Raw genomic sequence first — 23,537 nt, forward strand, 5'->3', positions numbered from 1 at the left:
TTTTTTGTTACACCATTTTTAATCTCTGTTATATTATAGGCCTACGTACTTCCATTTTTCCAGACACCACTCTGACTCTAGTTAGACATGTTTATTTTATTGAGGGTAAATATTTGGGTTTACCGTTATCTCTTGCTCAGTGTGAGTGCTCAGTGTAATGTCATCTCAAATTTTTATAAATAAATACAGTAAATGCAATATACCTGAAGCCAACACAGGCTATCGGTTAATCTTACTGCAACTGGCAAGCTAACTTGGCGAGCAGTCTGCCAACCACCCATGTTCATGAACACAAATTTTTAACAGACATTCAAGCGTTGAGTATTACAGCTATGCCAGGGGTTGGCTTGTACATTTTCATTTAGGCATTTGGCAGACGCTCTTATCCAGAGCGACTTACATTTTTATCTCATTATACATCTGAGCAGTTGAGGGTTAAGGGCCTTGCTCAAGGGCCCAACAGTGGTAACTTGGTGGTTGTGGTGTTTGAACCTGGGATCTTCCGAACCGTAGTCCAATGCCTTAACCACTGAGCTACCCCTGGCTTGTAATTTGCAGTAAACTTATAGCATTCTCTTTAGCTGCTCTGAAATCAGTCGGGGTAAAAAAAATCATCACAGCTGACATAATCAAGAAATTAAATGTTTTGGTACATTGGCATAATTGAAGCTAAAAAAAAAACAAAAACAAAAAAAAACCATTTCAAACTACTGACATCCTGACCTTAGTGTCCTCATAGCTAATGGCAGCTTTAGAATGGTTTTCCTTATTCTGAATATATTCCAAAACATCCAAATACATCATCTACCCGTATGAGCTACAGTATTAAAAAAAAGAGAAATGGAGAGAAAAGGATGGTGCTCAGCCACATCTGATTTAGAGGCACTTCAGAAGAGAAGTAGAGCACTGATCTCATTCATTAATCACATGAGATCATACATTCCTATTTTAGAATCTCATCTAGAAACAAAGAGTGGAGAACAAAAACCCTTGTGAATTACTTGAAGCAATCAGGGATGCCACTAGATACTTTTATGACTTATTCGTGTTTAATTGAAGCCTTTATTTAAAGCTCCGCTGAGGCTAAAGCCATATGTGTGTTGAAGACCTTATTATTACATATTGAAGATAAAAGTCAGATAAATATCAAATATAACAAAAGGCTTATTTAGCACAACTGTACCTGCTGTGGTGAGAGGACATAATCCCAGATATTCAGCTGGCTAAGAGAACCAACGAAGGACTCAACTGGGTTGAAACCCTCCCCTCTCTGATCCTGATCCTGCCCCAGGACCAGAGCACCACCCCCTATACAGATTACAGAATAAAAAAATAAATTAGTCTTGATGTAGAGTAAAAATGATAGTAAAAGAGGTTTAAGGGTATGAATAAGACACATTTTATATCAGGCACAGAGAAAAAAATGTTTCGATTATTTCGCGTGGAAATTCATGTTTCACCAAACTGATCCAATCGATTCAAATACACTAACTTATATCTGTTTGCTTTTTCAGTTGTAAAATGTTCCTATTCCTCTACTGTATAATTCTACAGGTGGTGCAATCAAAACTATTCACATGGTTAAGCATCCTGTGCGGTAAGAGCAAGTTATTTGCTAATTTTATTTAGAATTGCAACAAAATCTGAAAGAACATAATATCATGGTAAATTTATACAATCATGGTACTTACAGTACAAATAGATTCAGACCCTAGGTATCATGATAATATAAAAATAGGAGTAGTGATTCCCCATCCCTATTTTATAGTGTCACGTTTTAAAGGTCTGGGCGATATTGCTGTACCTGGTATGGTACTACCCACAGACAGCCCCTTCCCACCATCAGAAGGGCTTCCATCGATATAAATCCTCCAGTCACCGTCTATACTCCTCCATGTCACACCAATGTGGTGCCACCAGCCATCGTTCACTGCTGGACAGTCTGTGATTCTTTCTTTCCCATTCACGTACAGCACCCAGCTAAAACACCAGGAGAAAGATTGAAGTTTACTCATTAGTTTATTATTTCTATCATGACCGTATAAGCCTGCAATTCAAATGCAGTGCTGTCCAATAATCTTAAATGTATGTTTGTGATAATTATATAATTGATATGCAAAAGCAAGGTTTGATCAGTGAAATAAAGTAAAATGTCTCCTAACCCATTGTAATCTATAAGGAGAAAGGAATTGTCACTGCCCCCCTCTACAGCATATGAAACCGGTGTTCCGTAGTTGACCGTGTCTGATGATCTCATCCAGAAGGTGCAGGTGATCTGCGTGAGCGCTGGCATCAACCCATCCATCATCACATAACTGTGAATACCAGACACCTCAAACTCCAGGTTGAAGGAGGAAGACATTTCTGGAAATTAAAAAGAAAAGAGAAATATATTGTAGGAGAGCAAATATCAGGATAAGTGTGGACGATTTTAATCATTACGGGATCAATCCTTGCATACACTTTTTTTTTTTTTTACATTAAACATGATATGAAATATTACAGCCTGAAAGTGAAATGAAGTTAATTGGCGTAATCAGCAGGCCTGTCCCTGCCCTTGTGACTGAATAGTCATTAATCCAAATAGCAACATTCCAGTATATTGTATAGAGTAAAGCTCTTATATAAGAACACTCCCAATCTTTGAAAATCTTCCACTACTGGTGCAATCATTTTGTCAGAAGCACAAAACAGCCACTTTCACTTCCTGTCTATTGCATGTACCATTTTAGGCTTTTAGATTTATTTTCTTACTCACTCTTCTTACTGTCTTTCTGTATCTGTTTCTCAGCCATGGTGTTTATACCTGTCTCACACCTGGTTCCGTTGAACCCAGGAGGGCATCTGCAGCTGTAGCTCCCCACTTCATCCTTACAAGTGGCACCGTTCAAACATGGGTTCGATTTACACTCGTCCACGTCAACCTGGCACCGTTTCCCACTGAACCCGGCGACACAATCACATCTGAGAAAAAACATGAGAGGTCACTCTGTGTGGTTATAAAGTCTGGTCCAGAGGTATTTGTACATGAACCAATGTTTCAAATTACAAAAACTAAACAATCATATGATTAATACCAATAATAATTGGTATATTAATAATTCACCTGAAGTCATTGACAGCATCCACACATGTTCCTCCATTCAGACAGGGGGCGGTGTAGCAATCGTCAGTGTTCACTTCACAACTCTTTCCAGTGAAACCCTGACTGCATGAGCAGGAATATCCAGCCTCTAGGTCTTTACACACTCCTCCATTCTGGCAGGGCATTGACTCGCACTCATTTATCTCATGTTCACAGAGAGTTCCTACAAGTACAGTAATTGGCTGGTCATGATTCTCCGAAATACGTCATAGACTAGGAAAAAGTTGCTCAAGTGATATCTGTCTTAAACTGTTAAAGGGAATGATAAAAATATCATAAAATGTATAACACACTGGTATTACAGCCGAATCGTGACAGTTTTATGAATTCCTCTAGACAAAGACAAAAAACAAAAACCCAAGCATTCTTCTGAGAGCTGAGCCAAAATAAGTTACACACCAAAAAAAAAAAAAAACTCTTCTGTTTTGCACACTGAGAAAGCTTTGTATTTATATAACACATTCCACTGAAGATCGGATATATTAATCTTTTAGGACTTCCTGTTGTCTTAAAATACCATGTGTTGAATTCAAGCTGTTCACCTGTGAATCCATCTGTGCAGCTGCAGCTGAACCGATTCACCCCGTCCGCACACACTCCCTCGTTCAGACATGGAGAAGAGCTGCACTCATCTATGTCAACTTCACACAGTGATCCTTCACACACACACACACACACACACACACACACACACACACACACGAACAAAATCACTCTTAAAGGCCAGGCCAGCCATGTGCTTAATCATGTCCAGGTCTCAGGAAAGAGGTCAGCGACTGAATGGAAAAGAACTGTAAGACAAAGCATGTGTCCTACAGAGCCAAAAATCCACACAAGTCACTTTTCCTTTGAGACTTCTCAGACAGCTGTGCCAGCTCGGAGTTGTTAAGCAAATGAAATTGGCCAAGTAGCAACACCCTGTGGGTATTTGTTCATGTAAATCTGTGTTGGCAATGAGATCCTTACCCACAAAGCCAGACATGCACTGGCACTGGAAGCCTCCCATTCTGTCTCTGCACTGACCGCCGTTCTGACACGGTGCAGAGTCGCACTCGTTGATGTCACTCTCACATTTTGCTCCTGAGTAAATAAAAAAGATTTCCTAAATATATACGCATGCATTAAAAAACAAAAAAAACAAACAACAACAACAACAAATGCAAACTAGTTTATATTTGGTTAATGTGTCTTGTAGTGATCCCAAACTCTACAGTACATGTTATAAGCAGTATAGTCAATGTCTCAGATTGACTATGCAATAGTGACTTGTACCACATTTGGAAATATGAGCCCAAAAGTTTAACACTTAATCAACTGCTTGCAAACTGGCACGATTTAAAAAACAGTGTAACTGGACTATAGTTCAGAGTGTGAAATGAATACAGTTGTGCATTAATCTGCATATACAGTAGGATTTCTGGAAAAAAAGTAAGTAAATCAAAGTACAATATCTTTAAATTCCAAATATGTTTACTTAAAAATATTAATATTACATGGTCTTGATCACGGGTTGTCAACTGGAAGACCGGATGGACAGTATGAGAATGTGGAAAATACTCACTAATGGAATTAATCGACTTTCCAAACACTTTTTATAGTTCATTAACTTCAGTTTTTAATTGCAGCTTATGTAGCGGATCTTCTGTCAGATTCTTCTGAAAAATTCTGATCGTTCTGTATCTGAGTGTAGTCTTGACAAATAGAGCTCCAGAATTCCTGAAGGTTTATTTGTCTCTTATTTTCATCCCTGTCCCTGTACCTGAGCAGGTTTAGAGGAATGTTTTGTGTTTGCTTGTTAAAGCCACACAGAGACACAGCGAAGGTGGAAAGTAACCAGTTACATTAACTCGCATTACTGTAACTGAGTAGCTTTTTGTTTACTTCTACTTTTAAAGTAGTTTTAAAAATCTGCTATTTTACTTTGACTTAAGTATGTTTTGTCTACAGTATTGTATTTCGCTACATTTTAAATCATATTCAATCAAAAAATAAAAAATTATGAAAAATTATAAAAATAATGCATTGGGGAAGGAAAACCACTGCACTGATAGATTAATGGACGGGGAGAACAAACGCGCTAAATTCACCAGAATGAAATGGCATCAAACTCTCATGAAGCAAACTCCTGACCATTGTTACGAGGCGCAAGTTGTTGGTCTCTGTATGTGCTTGCCCCCGTGTGTATTTTGTGTGCAGGTTGTGTGCCGCCTCCACGCGGTGGCTTCTGCCCTTAGAGTGACGTCATCGACCAGTGCAACCATACATAAACCGGAGAGAGAGGCGGGAAAGAGAGGAGGCGTGTATAGGTGAGGTGTTGGTTGTGTTGGAGAGAAGTTATTTTTGGATTGTGATTTTGGCGTTTGAATATTAGATTGTGTATTCCATACAGTTTAAAATAGAACCCTGGATCGTTTTTTTTTTTTTGCTGTACGGACTCGGACATCACGCCATATTTAAGCAGCTACTTTGATTTTTAAGCACAAGAAAGGCAACAGCTTTATTATGCAAAGGTGTTCCTTCAATTAAAAACAACTAGTTTAAGGTTTATATCCGCGTGTCTTTTTTGAAGTACACTAGAATCCCCCATCCCACCCCCGCTGTTAAAAAATACAAATTGGTACCTTTTGAGTAAATTTTTACTTTTCCTTGAGTAGATTTTTGTAATGGTAACTTTACTTGTACTTCAGTAAAATTTCACTGTACATTTACTTGAGTACAAAAGTTTACTCTTTCCACCTCTGGACATAGGGATAATTCAAGTGTAAAAGCATCCGATTTTGGACATGAACCAGTGAGAAATAGGTGCAGATGATGACGGATGATCTGTGGGTCACCAAAGGGTTGGAACAGACAAGAGGAAATGAGGATGTATAAAAAACCATTTTTTTTATTGTATCTTTAGGCAGTTTTTTAGCCTGTTGCAGTAAAGCATTTGTCCCCTTTTCTTAAATTTATTCTACATCATTTAATAAAACACAATGTGAAGCATTGAGGGGTTGCTCGAGACTTTTGAATAGTACTGTTCATTGTTTATCTGAGAAAAGAAAAGTGTTTTATGACTTTCACAGATTTCTAAAATGAAATTTCCTCTATACGGTCTGGTCAGCAAACAAATGACATGGTTTTAATAAATAACAACAAAAAAAAAATTCTTAAAGAATGCAGTGGCATGTGGTGCAGCACTATGAAAACCCCCCCAAAAAAACAATGCAATAAAAAAAGGTTTTTTTTAAATTTCAATCATAAGCTAATTAATAACGTATTGGTTATTAGTTAATAGTTATCACATTAAGTATTGGCTATTAACCATTTGCTCTTGGAAAATGCAAAAAGCATAAGGACATTATCAACAGGAAACTATTTTTATTACATAACAAAATTAATATTTGTATTATAAGACGGATCTGACCTGTGAACCCTGAGAGACATGTGCAGACATAACCCACTCCCACCTCCTCACAAGTACCCTGGTTCTGGCATGGGTTAAGGAAGCACTCATGGAACATCTAAAACAGAGTGGAGCAGGTATTTATGTTGAATTGGTTTTACATTTAGAACCGAAGTAGCAGGAAGTTTAATCAGAAATCAGCTAGAACTAATTTATTTAAACATTTATTAATGGAAAATGAAACAATTAAACAACAAAGCAAAATGATACTTTATTGATTACTTTAATCCTAATGTTAATTATATCATAACACCCCAAGCGTATTATTCCTTATATAAAATCCAAGGACTGTGATGCTTTCTGAAATATAAAATAGCTGTCAGTCAGACAGCACACTTGCCTGACTGCTGGCCTGATAATCTCTTTTCAAAGGTTTTTCTGGAGCAGTAGTTACACTTTCCTCTTTGGGCAAGAAACTGGAGCCGAATGCTTTTATGCAGAGGTATAGAGACAAAGAAGAAAGAAATAGGAATGAAACAGATGAAAGAAAAACAAAACCAGACACAGCCAGCAACTGAGAGACATGTCTGCCATCAGAACTGGAATAGATTATCCTGAGGCATTCATCAACCTCATCATCTTTTCCAGTCTGCTGCTAATTACCCTTGTGTGTTAGAAAAATCTTCCTCATCTAAGAGTCTATCAGTGTTATCAGTCAAGCAGATGTCCTTCCAGTCAAAAACGTTAACATTCAATTTAGAAACAATTTTTCATGTAGGATTTTAATGCAGTGTTTAAAGCCACTTCTATATCTATAAAAAAAAACATTTAATATTAAAGGATCTGGTTTGGAATATAGTCATGTGATATCTTCAGCTGCAAACAAAAGAGGCCAGTTTTGAGTGGAAGGGAACCACTGTCAATGTTTTTAATAAAAAAAAAAGAGAGAGAGAAATAAATCTTTGACTTACTGGAAAAAAAAGAAAAAAAAGGCATTACTTTAAACCACTATAGAAACCCATAAACACATAACTATGACATAATTAATATTTTTGATTATGGGGATAAATAATAAAGCTGACATACTGGAGCACTCTTGGATGCTCTTGGCTCCTGTGATGGTGGTGGTGCCATAGAAAGGGCAGGAGAGGCAGTAGGATCGTCCCTCTTCAGGCTGGTAGTAGTCACGAGGACAGGGGTAACATGGAACCAGTCCAGTACGAGAGAAATGCCCTGAAGAGCAAGGAACTAGTGCAAGAAGCAGAAAACAAAAGTGGTTCAGAAGAGATAAGGTAAAAAAATAAAAACAGATGTAGAAGGTGAGGTGAAGTGTTAAATGATGAGGTGAGATTAGGGAACAGGAAATCTATTACTGTAGATAGTGTAGGAATAGTGTGGGATTATGACTGTGTTGCATAGATGAGGCTCACCTCCACATTCACTCTGCTCCACAGCTCCCCGGTTGACGGTGGAGGTTTTCACAGGGCAGGGCACACACGTGCGTGAGCCAAAACCAGGCTGGTACTGACCCAGTGGGCATGACTCGCACGTCTCCAGCCCACTAAGTGATGAGCTGCCAGGCTTACACTGTGCTGGAGACACATACACACACACACAAAGCAACCCCATGCACAGATAAAAACTATCAATAGAGAGCATTTAATACATTTAACTCAAAGTCTAAAAGGAATAAAAATATTTTCAAATAGATGGAGGTCTTTGTGTAAAAATGGAATTAAGATTCAATTAGATTGCATGGTTTAGTGGCATAATCCTGGCTTTGATTAAGTGTCTACCTTTGCACTCAGACCGGCTGCGGGAGTGAAGGTAAGGGGTGGAGAATCCGTCCGGACACAATTTACACGATGTCTGGCCTTCCTCATCCTGATACGATCCTTTTCTGCAGCTCTCACACTCAGCATCGTCCGCTGAGAAATACGTCCCCACTGGACACTGCACTACAGGACACACAGGACAGAGGCTTCAGTATAATCATTTAGATCATTTGAATGAACAAAATAAAAAAAGGGAAATATTCTAAATGAGAAATAAAGCACAATGAATTATGTGTGGACGGAATATACACTTTATTAAAGATATAACTTTAGCTAAAGAACAACATTTTGTACTTTTAACCATTTTAGGTACATTTCATTTTTAATAATAGCTTAATCAACCCCAGTCCTCGAACCTTTCTTTTAATTAATAAGACAAAAAAAGCAGCTTGTCTGATTACAGTTTTAGTTGCTCTTATATAAATATAACCGACACCTTCTGACCAAATCGGATTCACAAATTCAACAATGCTATGAACAGAAATAACACTATAAGACAAACCCTTTACCTCACATTATTGCCCTTGCGACCACAGAATTATTATAAATCTCCATGTCCTATACATATTATTAAATTAAGCATTTATAAAAACGGACCACTGAGGTGCAGGAGTAATTACCATGTGTCATATGGAGTTGGGGTAAATGGTCTGATCTGAAGAATTTATTATTTTGTACATATTAACTTTTGAAAATCAAAGTCGGTTTCACGACACTGGGTTAGGGCCATTGGTTCAACATCATCAACCCAACATCATCTAGTCAACTTTATTCTGACATAATTCCATCAAAGAATTTCTCATTTAAAAACAACCTATTACCAATACTGTCCTCATGTCTGTAAAGGTTCCAAATTAACATCACCACAATGTTTTTACAACAAACGTTCCCAGCTGGAAGGCAGCTCAGTAACTCACCGCACATGCGTCCCTTCAGCACAGATCCTGGGGGGCAGTACAGAGTGGCCTTCTTACTGTCCAGAGATTTAGGGTCGGCAACAATCATCTCAGATGAGACACGAAATGAGCTCAGGGGCTGTTTGCTCAGTGTCTTCTTCAGCCGATTGGTCAATAGCTCCAATGTCCGCAAGAGTCGCTTTTGATTGGTTACTTCCACTGAGTCATTCCTCAACAGAGGCAGTGGGATGCTTGCTGGGAGAAAGGAGACAAGTTGAGAGAAGTCTTTGCATGAGATTTTGTAGGGATAAGGAAGTGTTTTCTTTCTTATAGATCTGTATGAGAAGATCACTATATTTTACCTGTGATGTTAAAGTATATCTGGATCTTTTGGTCACGTGTGGGCCCTGTGATCTCACGATGACGTTTACCCCTGAAGTGGGAACTGCCTTGGAACACTCCATCCTGCTGCAGGGGGGTGCGCTGATGATCTGGAGAAAATCCACTATCAAAATAGGCATAGTCCTGACCATTACTGTTCCATCCTCCTGGACCTAACGAAAGACAGACAGACAGAGAGAGATTAAGAAGATCAATTAAGGTATCAAGTTCTCATTATATTTAACCACTCTTTCAGTTTACTGCCACTTATTCTGTTTAGGGCCATGGGAGGCCAGGAAGATATTTCAAGTGACTTGGGGCACTAGGCAGGGTACACCCTTGATGGGGTGCCAATCAGTCATAGGCCACAAGGACACACACACACACACACAAACATACAAACACACATTCATTCACATTCTTCAGGCAATTAGCCTACTCTGCAAGTACCTACAGCAAGAGCAAACCACTAAGCACCTGTGCTGCCTTTTGGCATTAACTAGGAATTACATTTGCTCCAGGCTCTCTCTGATTTACCACTAACCGCATTTTGCAAAACAATGTGCAAGTATCCTTAACTTATTTTACAGACATTTCATTTGATTGATCTCTATTTTTTATGACTTCCACCACTTACAGTATATAAAGTAAAAAAAAAAAAAATCATAGACTTAAGCTCATGGACTCCTGGTGTCCCTGGTCCCAATTTAAAGGTATTAGACTTGTTGTCCAGTATCAAAGCACAATTTACATTAGGGTTCTGACAACACAAACCTTTATTTTAATTTAATTAAAATTCTTCTTTAAACTGAATATTTTAAAATACTGAATGTGTCAACAGTATTTATGGTTACACACATGAGTCTGTGCAGGCAGTAGATTCTTACCAATGGCAAATCCATTCGGATAATCATAGTTATACTCCAGACACTGTCCCTGCGTCATCACTTCCAGTTTACAGTTGACCTCGTCTCCGCCACAGATTTTAGGAACCTGTAGGATTTGTAGAAAAAAGCAACAGATAATAAGGATCAACAGCAAAGCATGCTTTTGTTGTTTATACTATTAATGTGTATGTGTAATTGTGTGAAATCTCACTATATCTCCTAGAATGTTCGTAAAGTCTCCGGTGAAAGACTTCAGCAAGTCTAGATCGTCACAGCGTGATGCTTTGAACAACATTTCGAAGGGCTTGAAGCCTTTATTGGCTATTCGGTTTTCTAAAAAAAACAGAAAACTTCATTATACACTAGTATACTGGTATGAGGAATAAACAATGAAGTTTCACAGATCAAATTAATTCCTAGTGAGATTTGCAAGAAACAGAAATTTGGTTTGAGTTATCAGAGGGAGGATGCTCACGGGAGCAGTCTGGTCTGTCTGGAGTTCGTGATGGTTCCCATCGGCCATTATTGGGGCAGAAATAACTGTGCACGGCATTTTGGGTAAGACTGTAACCCTCATTGCAGACCAGGGTGCAATTCACTCCATTGTCGTTCTTGGAGCAGGAGAAATTTGCATTGACTGGCTCATACGGCTGCTCACATGTGGATCCTGTGGATAGATACGTCAGGCACATTAGGATCCTATACAGAGTTGAGTAGTTTTACAGAAATTGCTATTAGTGTGCTGAGGGTTACACTATCAAGAAAAAAAGCTGTTGATAACTGGAACACCGAAAAACTAAACGTGTGGGTCTGGAAAAGTCATTGGATGTCCCTGCGGCTAAATTATAGCCAAACAGATTTTTGTTTATAACGTCCTTTAACACCTACAAGAAAAGCTGAAATATATTCATAAATATTATGTATCACCAAAAATGTTGAAATGCTTGAATATCACTTTAAGTTGAAAGTTTAAGTGTACTGCATATGGCATTGATATTGAAATTGAAAGTGTTAGCATGGTGCAGTGTGGATGAGCGGATGCATATTTACTGCCCACTTCTTAAGAATAACTTGCTGATTGACATTACAGGTGTACATGCACAGACTGTAGTTCTTCCTTATATCCGTAGTGTGATTTAATAATTATTGAAATGTGAGTTTCACTGACCTTGCACTGTGATGATGAGCTCACATGTGCGGTTGTTGCCGGAGGGGTCTGTGGCAGTGTAATACACAGCAGTCTCTCCATCAGGAAATGTATCACCAGATGAGTGGCTACTGGAGATGGTCAGGGGAGCACCTGGGAGAGTGTACACACTACATATGAGTTGTATTGAAACACTAACATTATGTATATGGCTCTGAATAAATACAGCCCTTTCAAGTTTTCACCTTTTGTTATGTTTCACACTTATTTTAAAATTGATTCAAATCCTTATTTTCCCTCATCATTCTACACACAATGCTCCATAATGACAAGATTGTCTGTTTTTTACTCTTGGACCATTTCATTGCATCAATAATTCTACATTTCACAATATTTGTCTTTGTTAAACTTAAAAAATAGAGACATTTAGAGTGACATAGTAAAAAAAAAAATATACAAATATTGACTGTAACATAGTTTTTAAGAAGTAGAACCATAAGTTAATCATTAGTGCCAGCTTTGGTGTGCCAAGTGTTTGGTAAGTAAGTAAGAGTAAGGGTTACAGAGCTGCTCCAAATTCAATGTGAGTCAACTGGCGTTCCCAAATTGCCCGTAGTGTATGAATAAGAGTGTGAGTGTGTGAGTGTGTGTGCCTTGTGTTGGATTGGCACCCTGTCCAGGGTGTACCTAGCCTCATGCTCTCCTGGGATTGGCTCCAGTCTCCCCAAGGCCCTGAATACAGGATAAAGCGGTATAGACGATGAGTACCTGAGTGAGTCCAAAATGTATTAGTCTGCCACCAAATACTTCTACACTTGTTTATCTATACTATACTACTGTATTATTTTTTTTTAAAAAAAGAAGAAAATTTCTCATAAAGAATCAAATGGTATTTTAGTATCCTTTGATTACAGACACAATTCTGCAATGAGCTGAAAGTGTAAAATAACTCCTAGTGATATTCATCCCAGACAAAACGAAAAGCACACACCTGTAAATTGGTTTAAACACTGGTTGTGTCTAAAGCCTTAAACAGGATCACAATGACCTGTGAATGCATTCAGTGTGCTGCCTAGAGATCAACAAGCTCCAGTGCTGGAGCAGAATTACTGCTAGACCTGTGGGCGGTAATAAAATCCCTAATATTGGGCAGCTACAAGGTTATTTCAGTAATTTCAGTGCGATGCAGACAAAACACAAACACACGTTCATGCATGCACGTGCATGACTCACATATTCACACACACACACACACACACACACACACACACACACACACACACACACACACACACACACACAGTGTTTTCCACTGTGCACAGAGAAGCTCCAGAGCTATTCCAAACCATCTGACAAACGTCTGGGAGCAGCGTCTGCTGGATGGAGCCACTCACTACCACTCTTTGCTAAATATAGCAAAGCATCAGGGTGTGGACTTGGAAAACCACAGTGTGCTATCGTCAGTCTAACGTTGATGTGACGTCCACAGAGTGCCTCAGTGTAGCCACAGTGAGCCAGTTGCATGTGTGTGTGTGCGTGTGTGTGTGTGTGTGTGTGTGTGTGAGCGTGTATTTGTGCGCTGGCAAAATTAAGGGTTATTACCATGTTTCATTTATTTTGAAGGCTTTACTTTAATGCTGTGAAAGCCTGCTTACATAAAGTGAAAAACGTAAAGTGATCCTGCTTCGCTAGTTTCCACTCTTTTATCCAACAAAGCAATAGAGCCCGCCTTATCAGTGACTTAAAATCTCTTCCAATAAATACTCTACGTAGAAAGACATTTCCTGAATGGAGTTTCTAAAATACCTGTGAATCAGCTGAATCTGTAAATGCAGTAAAAACCCTGTAGTGATCGGTCTAGCACATGCTCACAAGGGATTTGGGGAACTGTCTGATTAAAACACATGGCACGTGGAAACCTGCTTTCCATAGATTTGGTTCTCACGACACTGCAGACGGAATCCTGGCCTTTTCCATCGTGGGTTACATTTTTTCCTGGACAATTTGTGTAGATATCTTGCCCTTATTCATTAACTCCATCTTGGTTCCTTCATTTCCATTGGTCTCACTCACTCTCTTTCCGTGGGTGTGTACCTGAATTGTCTGAAAACTGTGGCTCGTCCCAGTAAACCGGCGTCTCCGTGTCTGTGGCCTGGATGGTGGGTGGAGACCGGCACCTGTCAATCAACGGAGGCTCCATATCTAAGGAAATAGAAACATTGTTAGGATTCCAAGGTGATTACAGTGAAGTCCTCTAAAAACTGAGCTCCATATAAAGGCAAGCACTAGGTTCCTTGCACTTGTGCCGCAAAAAAAAGAAACAATACTTAATTTATTTTTGTTATAGAACATTGACTTCTGGAAACGTACTGTACAGTACATTATGAATGATTCGGAAAGCAGGACACACCGATAACCGTTACAGTGAAGGAGCAGTTGGCCTTGTTCCCAGCCGGATCAGTAGCTGTGTACGTGATGACTTCTGTGCCAATTGGGAAAGGCTGGGCGGGGCTAAGAATGGGTGTGACCTGGACAACAACCTGAAAAATAAACCAGAATACATATTTATTATATATCATCCCGGAACACTTTCTAAAATCTAATTGTTTCCAAAAGTATTTTTTTATGGCATTTAAGCTGTAAGTAGTCCAAATTACAGGTTTATATTAATGTTATAGCTCTAAGATTTTATTATTTCTACTTGTCTAGGATACATGTTGTCAAATTGATACAAATTTTTCTGTTTAATTTATAAAAATTTTAAATTAATTTAAATCATTTTAGACATCCAAAATATGAACAATAAAACATCAGAAAAATGTGTTTTCTTATTTTTGTTCTTTTTCCATTTCTGTATTAAGAAGGACTTAAAGAAGATGTGGTCCCATTAATGTGAGCTCATATTAGTGAACCCCTCCCCTGGGTTGTTGCTCAGCTCTGCTCGTTTTTGGTGGGGATTGGCTCAGCAGTAGCTCTGCACATAGCTCTGAAATGCTGTGTTTAAAGGTGGATTAAAATAAAGAGAGAATGCGGTATAGGAAACGGGTTTTCTGAGGGGTATTTCAGCTGGAGCATTTAGAGACCCACTTTATGTGAGCTCTGAGACCTGTGTGAATGTGTTAAAGAACCAGTAAAAATGGGACTTTAAGGGAATAAAAGTAACAAATTGACTCTTTATACTATAAATGCTACAATAAAAAATGATAAACTTAGCTCAAAAATGGTTCACAACAATAAATGTTGTTTAAAAGAATAATAAAATGTAATTAATGAAAAATTACTGTGTTAAAAGAAAAATAGTCAAACTCTACTAGACATGCTTTTATTGGAAAATAATCTGGGGTGGTAACTGTTACCACTCAAAATGATTTAGGTGTCTTTGCTTTAGGGGTCAACTTTGGGAATCAGCTCTTAAGATATTGTGAAATATGTTGGAGATCAGGTTGCTGCCATTTCCAGCCAACATTTTAGCAGACCATCATCCTGATGGTGAAACTAGGGTTAACGTGTCATTGTTTGAACTCTCAAACTCTTGAGCAGCAACCCCAGAACATCATTAGTTCTGTTGAAGTTCTCTACATTTGAGTGGTCTGTTAACAGTTTAAGTTGAAGCTTTATAGCCAGTTGGGTTCTGTCATTCCACTTGAGTAATGTGATATTCTTTTGCTAATGGATAGTGACATACTTAAGAAAACTTTAAGACATTTTGTTGTTGGTAATGTAAACATGCCACTGAATGACACTATAACTGGGTATGTGGGATGCTGAGGTTAAGGATTTGTGATAGCGTGTCCCAAACAAAAACCCTGCATGAGAGAGAAAAGCCAGAAAGCTTAACAGTCATCATCTGTTATGGCTAGTCATTTGGGATTCTTCAGTTTGTCTCTGTAAAGGACAAAAAAAAAGGATTTTTTTGTAGCAATATAAATAACCATTACAGTATGGTTCAAACTGACATGACTGGATTTACTGAACCCAAAAGCGGACAGTTTTACGTCATGTCTTGAGCTCAATTAGAGAGCACACGGAAGAGCAGCAGGAGCAGACTGTACAGATTACTGATTATTTTAGCGAGGGAACCTGAGTCAGTGCCATGGACCAGGTCTCATGTAGGTCTCCAAAAATACCATTGTTAACTTTGTTGAGTTTCCATGATAATTCAGACTGTAAAAAAAAAAAAAAGCCCCGAAGAAGCTTTCAGCACTGGTAAATGGATCCATTCAGACTTTTCCATCCATAACCGATTAGTAACGCTTGCTGTTTCAATCTTGTAGAGGTCTTCAATGTAGGAGTGCGTTTTATACTAACATGGGATAAAAGCTGGTTCTACTGTGTCATCTATGCTCTTAGTCAAGGCATAAAACTTACCTCATCTCCAGAATTATCCTTTAGTATCGGTGCACTCAGAGTGACATTAGAGCTGCCCTGATGCTTGTTGGTCTGTGTGACGATGTTCTCAGGACACTGAATCCATGGAGGCTCTGCATCTATAAGAATGATGAACATTGAAAAAGTTTACAGTGACTTAAAATTATGCATTATACAGTTAAAACCAAATATATAAACCTATCTGAGTGAAAAATATATGAAGTTCAACAAAATTATGTTATTCATAAATGAATACTGATGTTCTAACAGCTGCTTTTCCACTTAAATTAGATGTGAGTTCAGAGAAAATGGATTTTTCTGTACTAAGACAAGAACAAAAAATGTGCCTTAAGTCTGTGATAAACAAGCATATGCAACAAGGCTGAACAAATAAACACATATTTTGACCTAGAGCAATACACTTCATAATGACGGCATCCATTTGAGTGTCAGCCATAATCACACATGGAGACTGCACATACAGTGAATACTTGCGCTAACACACAGGGATGTAGACAAGGCACACTCATGCATGCATTCACTGTGGTGCGCATAACCTTTTGCTTCCCCTTGTCCAACTGAATAACTGTGCAGATGGAGAAAGCATCTTAGTGATAGAAAGCAGAAGCCATCAATTCTATTCAGATTCTGCGTAGGCTCAGTCAAGCAGAGTCAAAGCCTAGGCTCTGCACTATGTTGGAATCCTTTAGCTTTTGCACGCATGATGTTTAAGGAATTTCCACTAAGACTGCTGGGTATCACACGGAAAGTTCAGCTGGGTGTCATAACAGTAAAAACAGACCACCTGCTGAACTAGACATCCTAACTGCACACCTTTGATTCCACAGTTTACTGCCTCAAAGACAACTACTGACAACTACCAATGTGTCTAAATGTGTCTCTCTCATATACACACACATACACACACAAAGTTCTGGTACCTGCACAGGTGACTTTATGTATATCGTTACTCCAGTCTCCAGTTGACAGGCAGCGCACCTCTGGATTGCCAAGGAGATGGTAACCACGGTGACAAGAAAATCTGCAAATAGCTCCACTCCGCATTGCCCTTTTTCCACAGGCAGGAGGTGACAGACGGACCTGCTCCAGGGTTACAATGGCGGAACAGCGCACTTCTAAAAGGGGACAAGATAAAGAGGGAGGAATTGAGAGTTGAAGTGAGGTATAATCAGAGCGCCCAATCAAGCATCAAATAAACTCATTTCTGATAAAGTTGTCCTTCTTTTTTTGGCCACTTCTTTTAGAGGTCAGGACAGTGGAAATTCCTTTTCAGATATTTGAGTTGGTGAAAGTATTTACATTGGAAGGCCTTCCTTATACAACACTCTTATTTATTCCAAGTTTGGCACCAGTAGTATGACTGCATTAACACATGACTCCCAGTAACTGTGTTTTCCAAGAGGTGGCCAGGAACTGACCCTGGGCCTCCCATGTGGCAGAGGTTGTACCGCTGAATCACCACTTGCTACAGAGGCAGCAGAATTAAAGGACCAAAAAAGAATATTTAAAAAAAAAAAAAAAAAAAAGCTAATCATAGCAATCCCTTAAAATTGGTTATTCTAATAAGAAAAACCTTTAGAAGGATGGGTAAATAACTAAATACTGGTGGATACAAATTACTGAAAATGTGATAATGTTATTTTAATTAATAAAGTGTTTAAACCTTCTATACATGAAAGTGTGAGATAAATGTTACAATACTGTTTCTGCAGAGGATTTTTTAAACATTATAAAATATGTTTATTTAGGACATGCTAATGTTCCTAAAAAGTTGGAGACTTAAATAGTTTCCATAATATTAGTTCAAGAAAGAGAGAAAGTTTTCCCCACAGAAACATAGAGTTTCTACTTTCTTGGAAACAGTGGTTGAACAGCCACACACAAACACAAAGCCAACAAGAAGCCTTCACCCTGAACAACATCTCACTTTGGAGCCGGCTATAGAGGCTTGGCTATGGTTTTAGCAGACATAGTGCAAGACTGATTGCAATACAACCGACAAAAACACAAGCACAAGTGAGCAGAGAAATGCTCTGGAGCTCCTCATGCCCCTTGGTTACATGAAACGTGTGCCTATTTACAAGAGCAAATAGCAGCGACCACAAAGTTGACCGCTAGTGTGACATGAATGTCTACTGGAGAACCTGTCTGATGGAGAGAAATGGAGAGAGATTGAGAAATGGAAAAGTGATGAACAGCAGCTAGTGAGGTTTGGCTGGCTGGCTCAGCAGATGTCTGGAGCTTAAACGGAGCGCAGTGAGTCATGGGAGGCAGAGCCCAGAGAAGCCAGAGTGTCAGAGACGAGCCCTGGCCATAGAAGCTCTGTAGGCTTTGTTTTGTGGTTGAGGCTAATCTACAGCACATGCTAAAGTGCAAAGTTGAGGTGAGATTTCTGAGTGCGAGAGAGAAACAGAGACAGCATCAACTAGGATAGGTGCCTCGTTCGCTAACAGTGTTTTTCCACTTTCAATAACAACAACTAGCCCAAAATAAATCCATTGGCGTTTGGGGTTTCAGTTTGATTCCCACACAGTTGAAAGACAAAAACTACAGCAAAAACTGCATAACATGTCAGCATCAAGGACAACAGCCATGATGTAAATTTCTGATTGTTGAATAAACTGTATATCAGTTGTATTATAGTAAAAATAATCCACATGTTCTCAATGTAAAGTGGAGACAAAACTAAAGTTCAATCTTTTTATAAAATGTTAATGATTTTTTTTTTAAATAATGACAATCAGAATAATAAGAATAAAAGGTGTTATTTTATGCTGTGAAATTGCTATACAACAATCAATCTTTAGTATCCTTAGATGTTGTATCCTTAGTTGTTGTATTGTAATTGTTGTATTGTAATTGTTGTAGTATCCTTAATTGTTGATCTGGATCGCATTGGGCATAGTGTCAAAAACGTCAGTCCTTGTTTGATAGCTTGCTGAACATCATGTATAGACATTTTCCACAGAAGTTCACAATTCACTAAAGAACACCCTATGTTTTAATAATTTTTAATTTTTTTGCAAAGGTCGACAGCCTGGCTTCAGAGAGAGAAAGTTCTGTCACACATTTGTTCCATCCATTAAATAAAGCAGTTGATAATAAATTGCAAGCCTCCTCAACCAGAAGGACTTAAACTAATTTGTTTACTTTAAATTTGCACTGGGAGAACTACAATACATGAGATATTTTGTTGTCCTTATATTTTTGGCCATCCCTGTAGACGTTGGTGTGCCACAAGGCCTAGTCCTAGTTCCCTTAGTAAAATAATATACTACTGTTATCCAGCTGTCACCTTAATCTTTCTCCCTTTATAATCATCAGAGGCTCAGTTGGCTACTAGTGTCTCAGAATGTCTCTCATCATGGACAGCAGCTAATCAGCAACTAAATTCTAACATCAATGATGTAAACATTAAAACACTTTTTGTAAGTCGCTCTGGATAAGAGCGTCTGCCAAATGCCTAAATGTAAATGTAAATCTGTAATAACCCTTGCTAGACAGGGTAATTCGCTGAACATGCCTGAAGACTCCTTTATTTAAATTCTCATTATTCTTTCTGAATGAGCACTATCGGTTGTATCCACAATAACAACCTCACACCCGGGGGATTTAGCACATAATCTCATCCTCAAATCAAACAAACCTGTTTGTTAGTCCCAATCTCTTTCACAGTGCTAATGATCCTAACCAATATGGATTCAAAGCAGTGCATTCCACAGAGACCTTCTGTCTATCACTAAGAAGCTCCATAATGCTAAGATCAGCTTAACTGTCATCTGCATTTGACACAGTAAGGATTATGTTGTCTGTTCTATATAAATGCAGATCAATCCCTGCTTTCTATTTCACACAAATGAGGATGGGTTCCCTGTTGAGTCTGGTTCCTCTCAAGGTTTCTTCTTATTACCATCTCAGTGAGTTTTTCCTTGCCACTGTCGCCCTCGGCTTGCTCACCAGGGACAAACTGACCATTTTGATTCATGCACACTTACATTCCATACAGACTTAGATAATTCTTTTGATTGTGTAAAGCTGCTTTGCGACAATGACAGTTGTTAAAAGCGCTATACAAATAAATAATTGAATTGAATATTCTTACAATCCTTGAAATCTGTGGCATGGGATGGCAATGGTTTGCTTCCTACCTAAAACATTAGTCGTACTGTATGAGGTGACATGGAGGGGATCCACATCTGCTCCATGCAGACTCTCTACTGGTGTTCCAAAAGGCCCCATTACTTGGTCCTCTTCTGTTTCCCCTCTAAACCCTGTATCTTGGTGAGGTCGTATCCTTGCACGGTGTTTCATAGCATTGTTATGCAGATGACACATAACTGATTCTCTCCTTTCCTCCCTCTCAGGGAAACACTTAAGTTTCCACTCAGATCTCAGCATGTCTGGCAGACATCTCATCCTGGATGGCAGCTCATCAACTAAAACTTTATCTCAGTAAAACCAAACTACTGTTTATCTCAGGTGATTCATCCCCATGTAAGGTATTCTGATCTCACTGGAAAACAATCGGATCACTACTTTACTGCCCGAAACCATGGGCTAGCTCTGGACAATCAACTTCCCCACACATTGTTAACCTTACTTGCTCATGTCAATTTCTTCTTTATAACATCAGAAGAATTTATCTATTTCTTTCCACACAGGATACTCAGGTGCTTGTTCAGTCCCTTGTTATTTCAAGACCGTACTACTGCAACTCACTTCTGGCAGATCTACTTCTGTGCACGATTTGTCTCTGGCAGCTGGTCCTTTACTAAATTCTCCTACACCACCTGTTTCTCCATCCCTCCACTGGCTTTCTGTAGCTGTCGGATCAGATTCAAAATACTAATGCTTGTCTACTGATGCTGAACAACTACACTGCTGCAGTTGCCGTTCACTGAATTATGCAGGTTTTTATGAAGGATGGTCACCCAGGTGCTTTTTCACCTCTTCAAGCCTTCTTTCAAGTGCCAGTTGCCTAAGACTTTTGCACACAAAGGCACTTTTCTGTACTGGTATTGATGTGGTTGAACTAATTTCTTAACATATACTTTTACTTAACGTTATAAAATGAACACAAATAACACACTTATAATAACATAATACATCATGATACAATAAATAAAATACAATAAAATACAATACAATACAATAAAAACATCATGATATCTTTAGACTCTGTACTGTAGAAATTTGTACTCCTGTAAGGTATAGTTTTCTAAGCAAATTATGAGCTATTTCTCTGCTTTGAAATCTCTGATTTGGCAGAGATTGTCTGCCAAATACCATAAATGTAAATGTCAAACTACTGACACACCCACCCACACTCTCATCCAACATACACACACGCCCCATTAGCTTACCCACACACCGAGGTGGAGGGCTGCTCCACTGTGAGTTTGGCAGACAGGTAAGTTTGGCATTGCCCTCCAGTCTGTAGCCTTTTTGACAGTGCACTGTACATTTGAGCTGTGAGGATGGGTCGCCTCCACTGCAGTTAAGCTGTCCATGTTGTGGAGCAGACAGAGCTGGACAGGAACGAGCTGTGGAGAGCACATACATCACTTACTTGTAATGGTTTAGTGTAATGACATTGAACAGTTTGAAGCTCCTTAGTACTCAGTCCAAGTTTAGTTCCTATTCACTTTTTTCCCCCGCGGCTGTCTTGCTGTATTTCTAATTAGTGGTGAATACTTCATTTATATTGCTGTCAGCTCATTTAAAAGCTTTGCTCTTTTGTTGCATTTGCTTGTCATTTTGTATAAAAGTGTGAGTCAAATACTGTATATAAACAAATATATACTTTTACATGGAGCATAACAGAGAGCAATATAAAAATAAATATAAGGAGCAGAAGATGTGAGCAGCCAGAACAGAAGAAAGTTCAAACTAAGACAGAAAGTGAGTAAGTGAGAGCAAAAAAATGAGTGAGAGTCCATGGCTGTGGCTTAAAATTCGGTCATTTGTTTATACTGTAGAGAATAGTGTTGTACCAGGGGCAGGAACTTAGCAGGAAAAGGGTCAAAATGGGAAAATGTGCATCAATTAAGTTCATTATACTTCCTAGGTACATCCCAGTCAAGTTTTCAATGCTTCTACCATGTTGCCACTAATTTTCTTATCATGCACATGATCACATGCTCGCCATGTTCAGTGATCCGGACTAGTTTATTACTATGTTTGATTAGATCGTGCCATGATCTGAACATGTGCTTATCATGCACTTACTACATTGTCTGGCAGTTTGGTATAAATACAGCACCACATGTGGTACTTTTTATCACAATCCAATTGTATGAGAAAATTGATCCAGTATTTATACAAAATTCTCAGGAAATGATCTGAATGCACTAATAACTTGCTTCATGCGTGCCGTAAACATGATAAGCCCCTACAGTGAACTTAACGTGGTCTTCTACAATGTGGCATGGACCTACCATAGTTATAGCACAAAGACATCCCAATGCCAACTACTTTAGAACACCATCCATCTTTCTTGTCTGTGACATGCTTTGTTGTCTGAGAACAAGTTCTTACTGCAGTCACCCAATTTCAAAATGACATATAGTGGAAAAAAGGCTCAGTTTGATTGAGGTCAGGTTAAGGCCCAGGCTTTGTGCAGTTTATTTGAGTTTGTCCATGTCAACCTTGGCAAATCATGTCTTCATGGTTCTAGCACAGGAGCACTAAATGCAACCACGGGGGGGGTGCAATCCAGTGTCTTCTTGTGCCAGTCCCAAGTCTGGATAAATGCAGAGGGTTGTGTCAGGAAGGGCATCCGACGTAAAACATTTGCCAAATCAATGATGCGAATCAAGAATATAATTCCCATACCGGATCGGTCGTGGCCCGGGTTAACAACGACCGCCACTGGTGCTGTTGACCTACAGGGTTCTGGTGGAAATTGGGCTACTGTTGGTCGAAGAAGGAGAGGAGGAAGGCGTGTTCGTAAGCAGAGAGAGAAGAGGAAAGGCAAGAGTTTAGGAGTGATAGTAGGGACTTTGAATGTTGGGACCATGACAGGGAAGGGAAGAGAGTTAGTTGATATGATGCAGAGAAGAAAGGTGGATATACTGTGTGTACAGGAGACCAGGTGGAAAGGTAGCAAGGCTAGAAGCTTAGGATCAGGGTTCAAATTGTTTTACCATGGTGTGGATAGGAAAAGAAATGGAGTAGGAGTTATTCTGAAAGAGGAGTTTGTAAGGAATGTTCTAGAGGTGAAGAGAGTATCAGATAGGGTGATGAGTCTGAAGCTGGAAATTGAAGGGATAATGTTCAATGTTGTTAGTGGTTATGCCCCACAGGTAGGATGTGAGTTAAAGGAGAAGGAGAAATTCTGGAGTGAGTTAGATGAAGTGATGCAGAGCATCCCCAGAGGTGAAAGAGTGGTGATTGGTGCAGACTTCAATGGACATGTTGGGGAAGGGAACAGAGGTGATAAAAGTGTGAAGGGGGGGGGTTGGCCTTCA

General features: G+C 39.0%; 1 protein-coding gene across 4 annotated transcripts in view; it reads right to left on the minus strand.

Annotated features, from left to right (window-relative positions):
* svep1 (sushi, von Willebrand factor type A, EGF and pentraxin domain containing 1) overlaps window positions 1-23,537 on the minus strand; it is a 93,927-nt gene that overhangs the window by 25,849 nt on the left and 44,541 nt on the right. For 3 of the 4 annotated variants that reach the window (XM_053499730.1, XM_053499722.1, XM_053499737.1), the window contains 23 exons: window positions 21,432-21,611; window positions 16,989-17,183; window positions 16,048-16,166; window positions 14,090-14,219; window positions 13,774-13,881; window positions 11,701-11,832; window positions 11,008-11,199; window positions 10,744-10,865; window positions 10,533-10,638; window positions 9,627-9,818; window positions 9,286-9,519; window positions 8,330-8,491; window positions 7,964-8,125; window positions 7,620-7,781; window positions 6,934-7,022; window positions 6,555-6,651; window positions 4,112-4,225; window positions 3,688-3,801; window positions 3,107-3,308; window positions 2,807-2,964; window positions 2,163-2,364; window positions 1,805-1,980; window positions 1,184-1,308 (listed from right to left, as the gene is read on the minus strand). In XM_053499730.1, coding sequence (XP_053355705.1) covers window positions 1,184-1,308; window positions 1,805-1,980; window positions 2,163-2,364; window positions 2,807-2,964; window positions 3,107-3,308; window positions 3,688-3,801; window positions 4,112-4,225; window positions 6,555-6,651; window positions 6,934-7,022; window positions 7,620-7,781; window positions 7,964-8,125; window positions 8,330-8,491; window positions 9,286-9,519; window positions 9,627-9,818; window positions 10,533-10,638; window positions 10,744-10,865; window positions 11,008-11,199; window positions 11,701-11,832; window positions 13,774-13,881; window positions 14,090-14,219; window positions 16,048-16,166; window positions 16,989-17,183; window positions 21,432-21,611 — 3,473 coding nt within the window. The remainder of the gene's footprint in view (window positions 1-1,183; window positions 1,309-1,804; window positions 1,981-2,162; window positions 2,365-2,806; window positions 2,965-3,106; window positions 3,309-3,687; window positions 3,802-4,111; window positions 4,226-6,554; window positions 6,652-6,933; window positions 7,023-7,619; window positions 7,782-7,963; window positions 8,126-8,329; window positions 8,492-9,285; window positions 9,520-9,626; window positions 9,819-10,532; window positions 10,639-10,743; window positions 10,866-11,007; window positions 11,200-11,700; window positions 11,833-13,773; window positions 13,882-14,089; window positions 14,220-16,047; window positions 16,167-16,988; window positions 17,184-21,431; window positions 21,612-23,537) is intronic. The other variant, XM_053499745.1, reaches the window with a different exon arrangement.

This window comes from Clarias gariepinus, chromosome 1 (genome assembly GCF_024256425.1).
Source record: "Clarias gariepinus isolate MV-2021 ecotype Netherlands chromosome 1, CGAR_prim_01v2, whole genome shotgun sequence".
In the NCBI taxonomy this organism is placed as follows: domain Eukaryota; kingdom Metazoa; phylum Chordata; class Actinopteri; order Siluriformes; family Clariidae; genus Clarias; species Clarias gariepinus.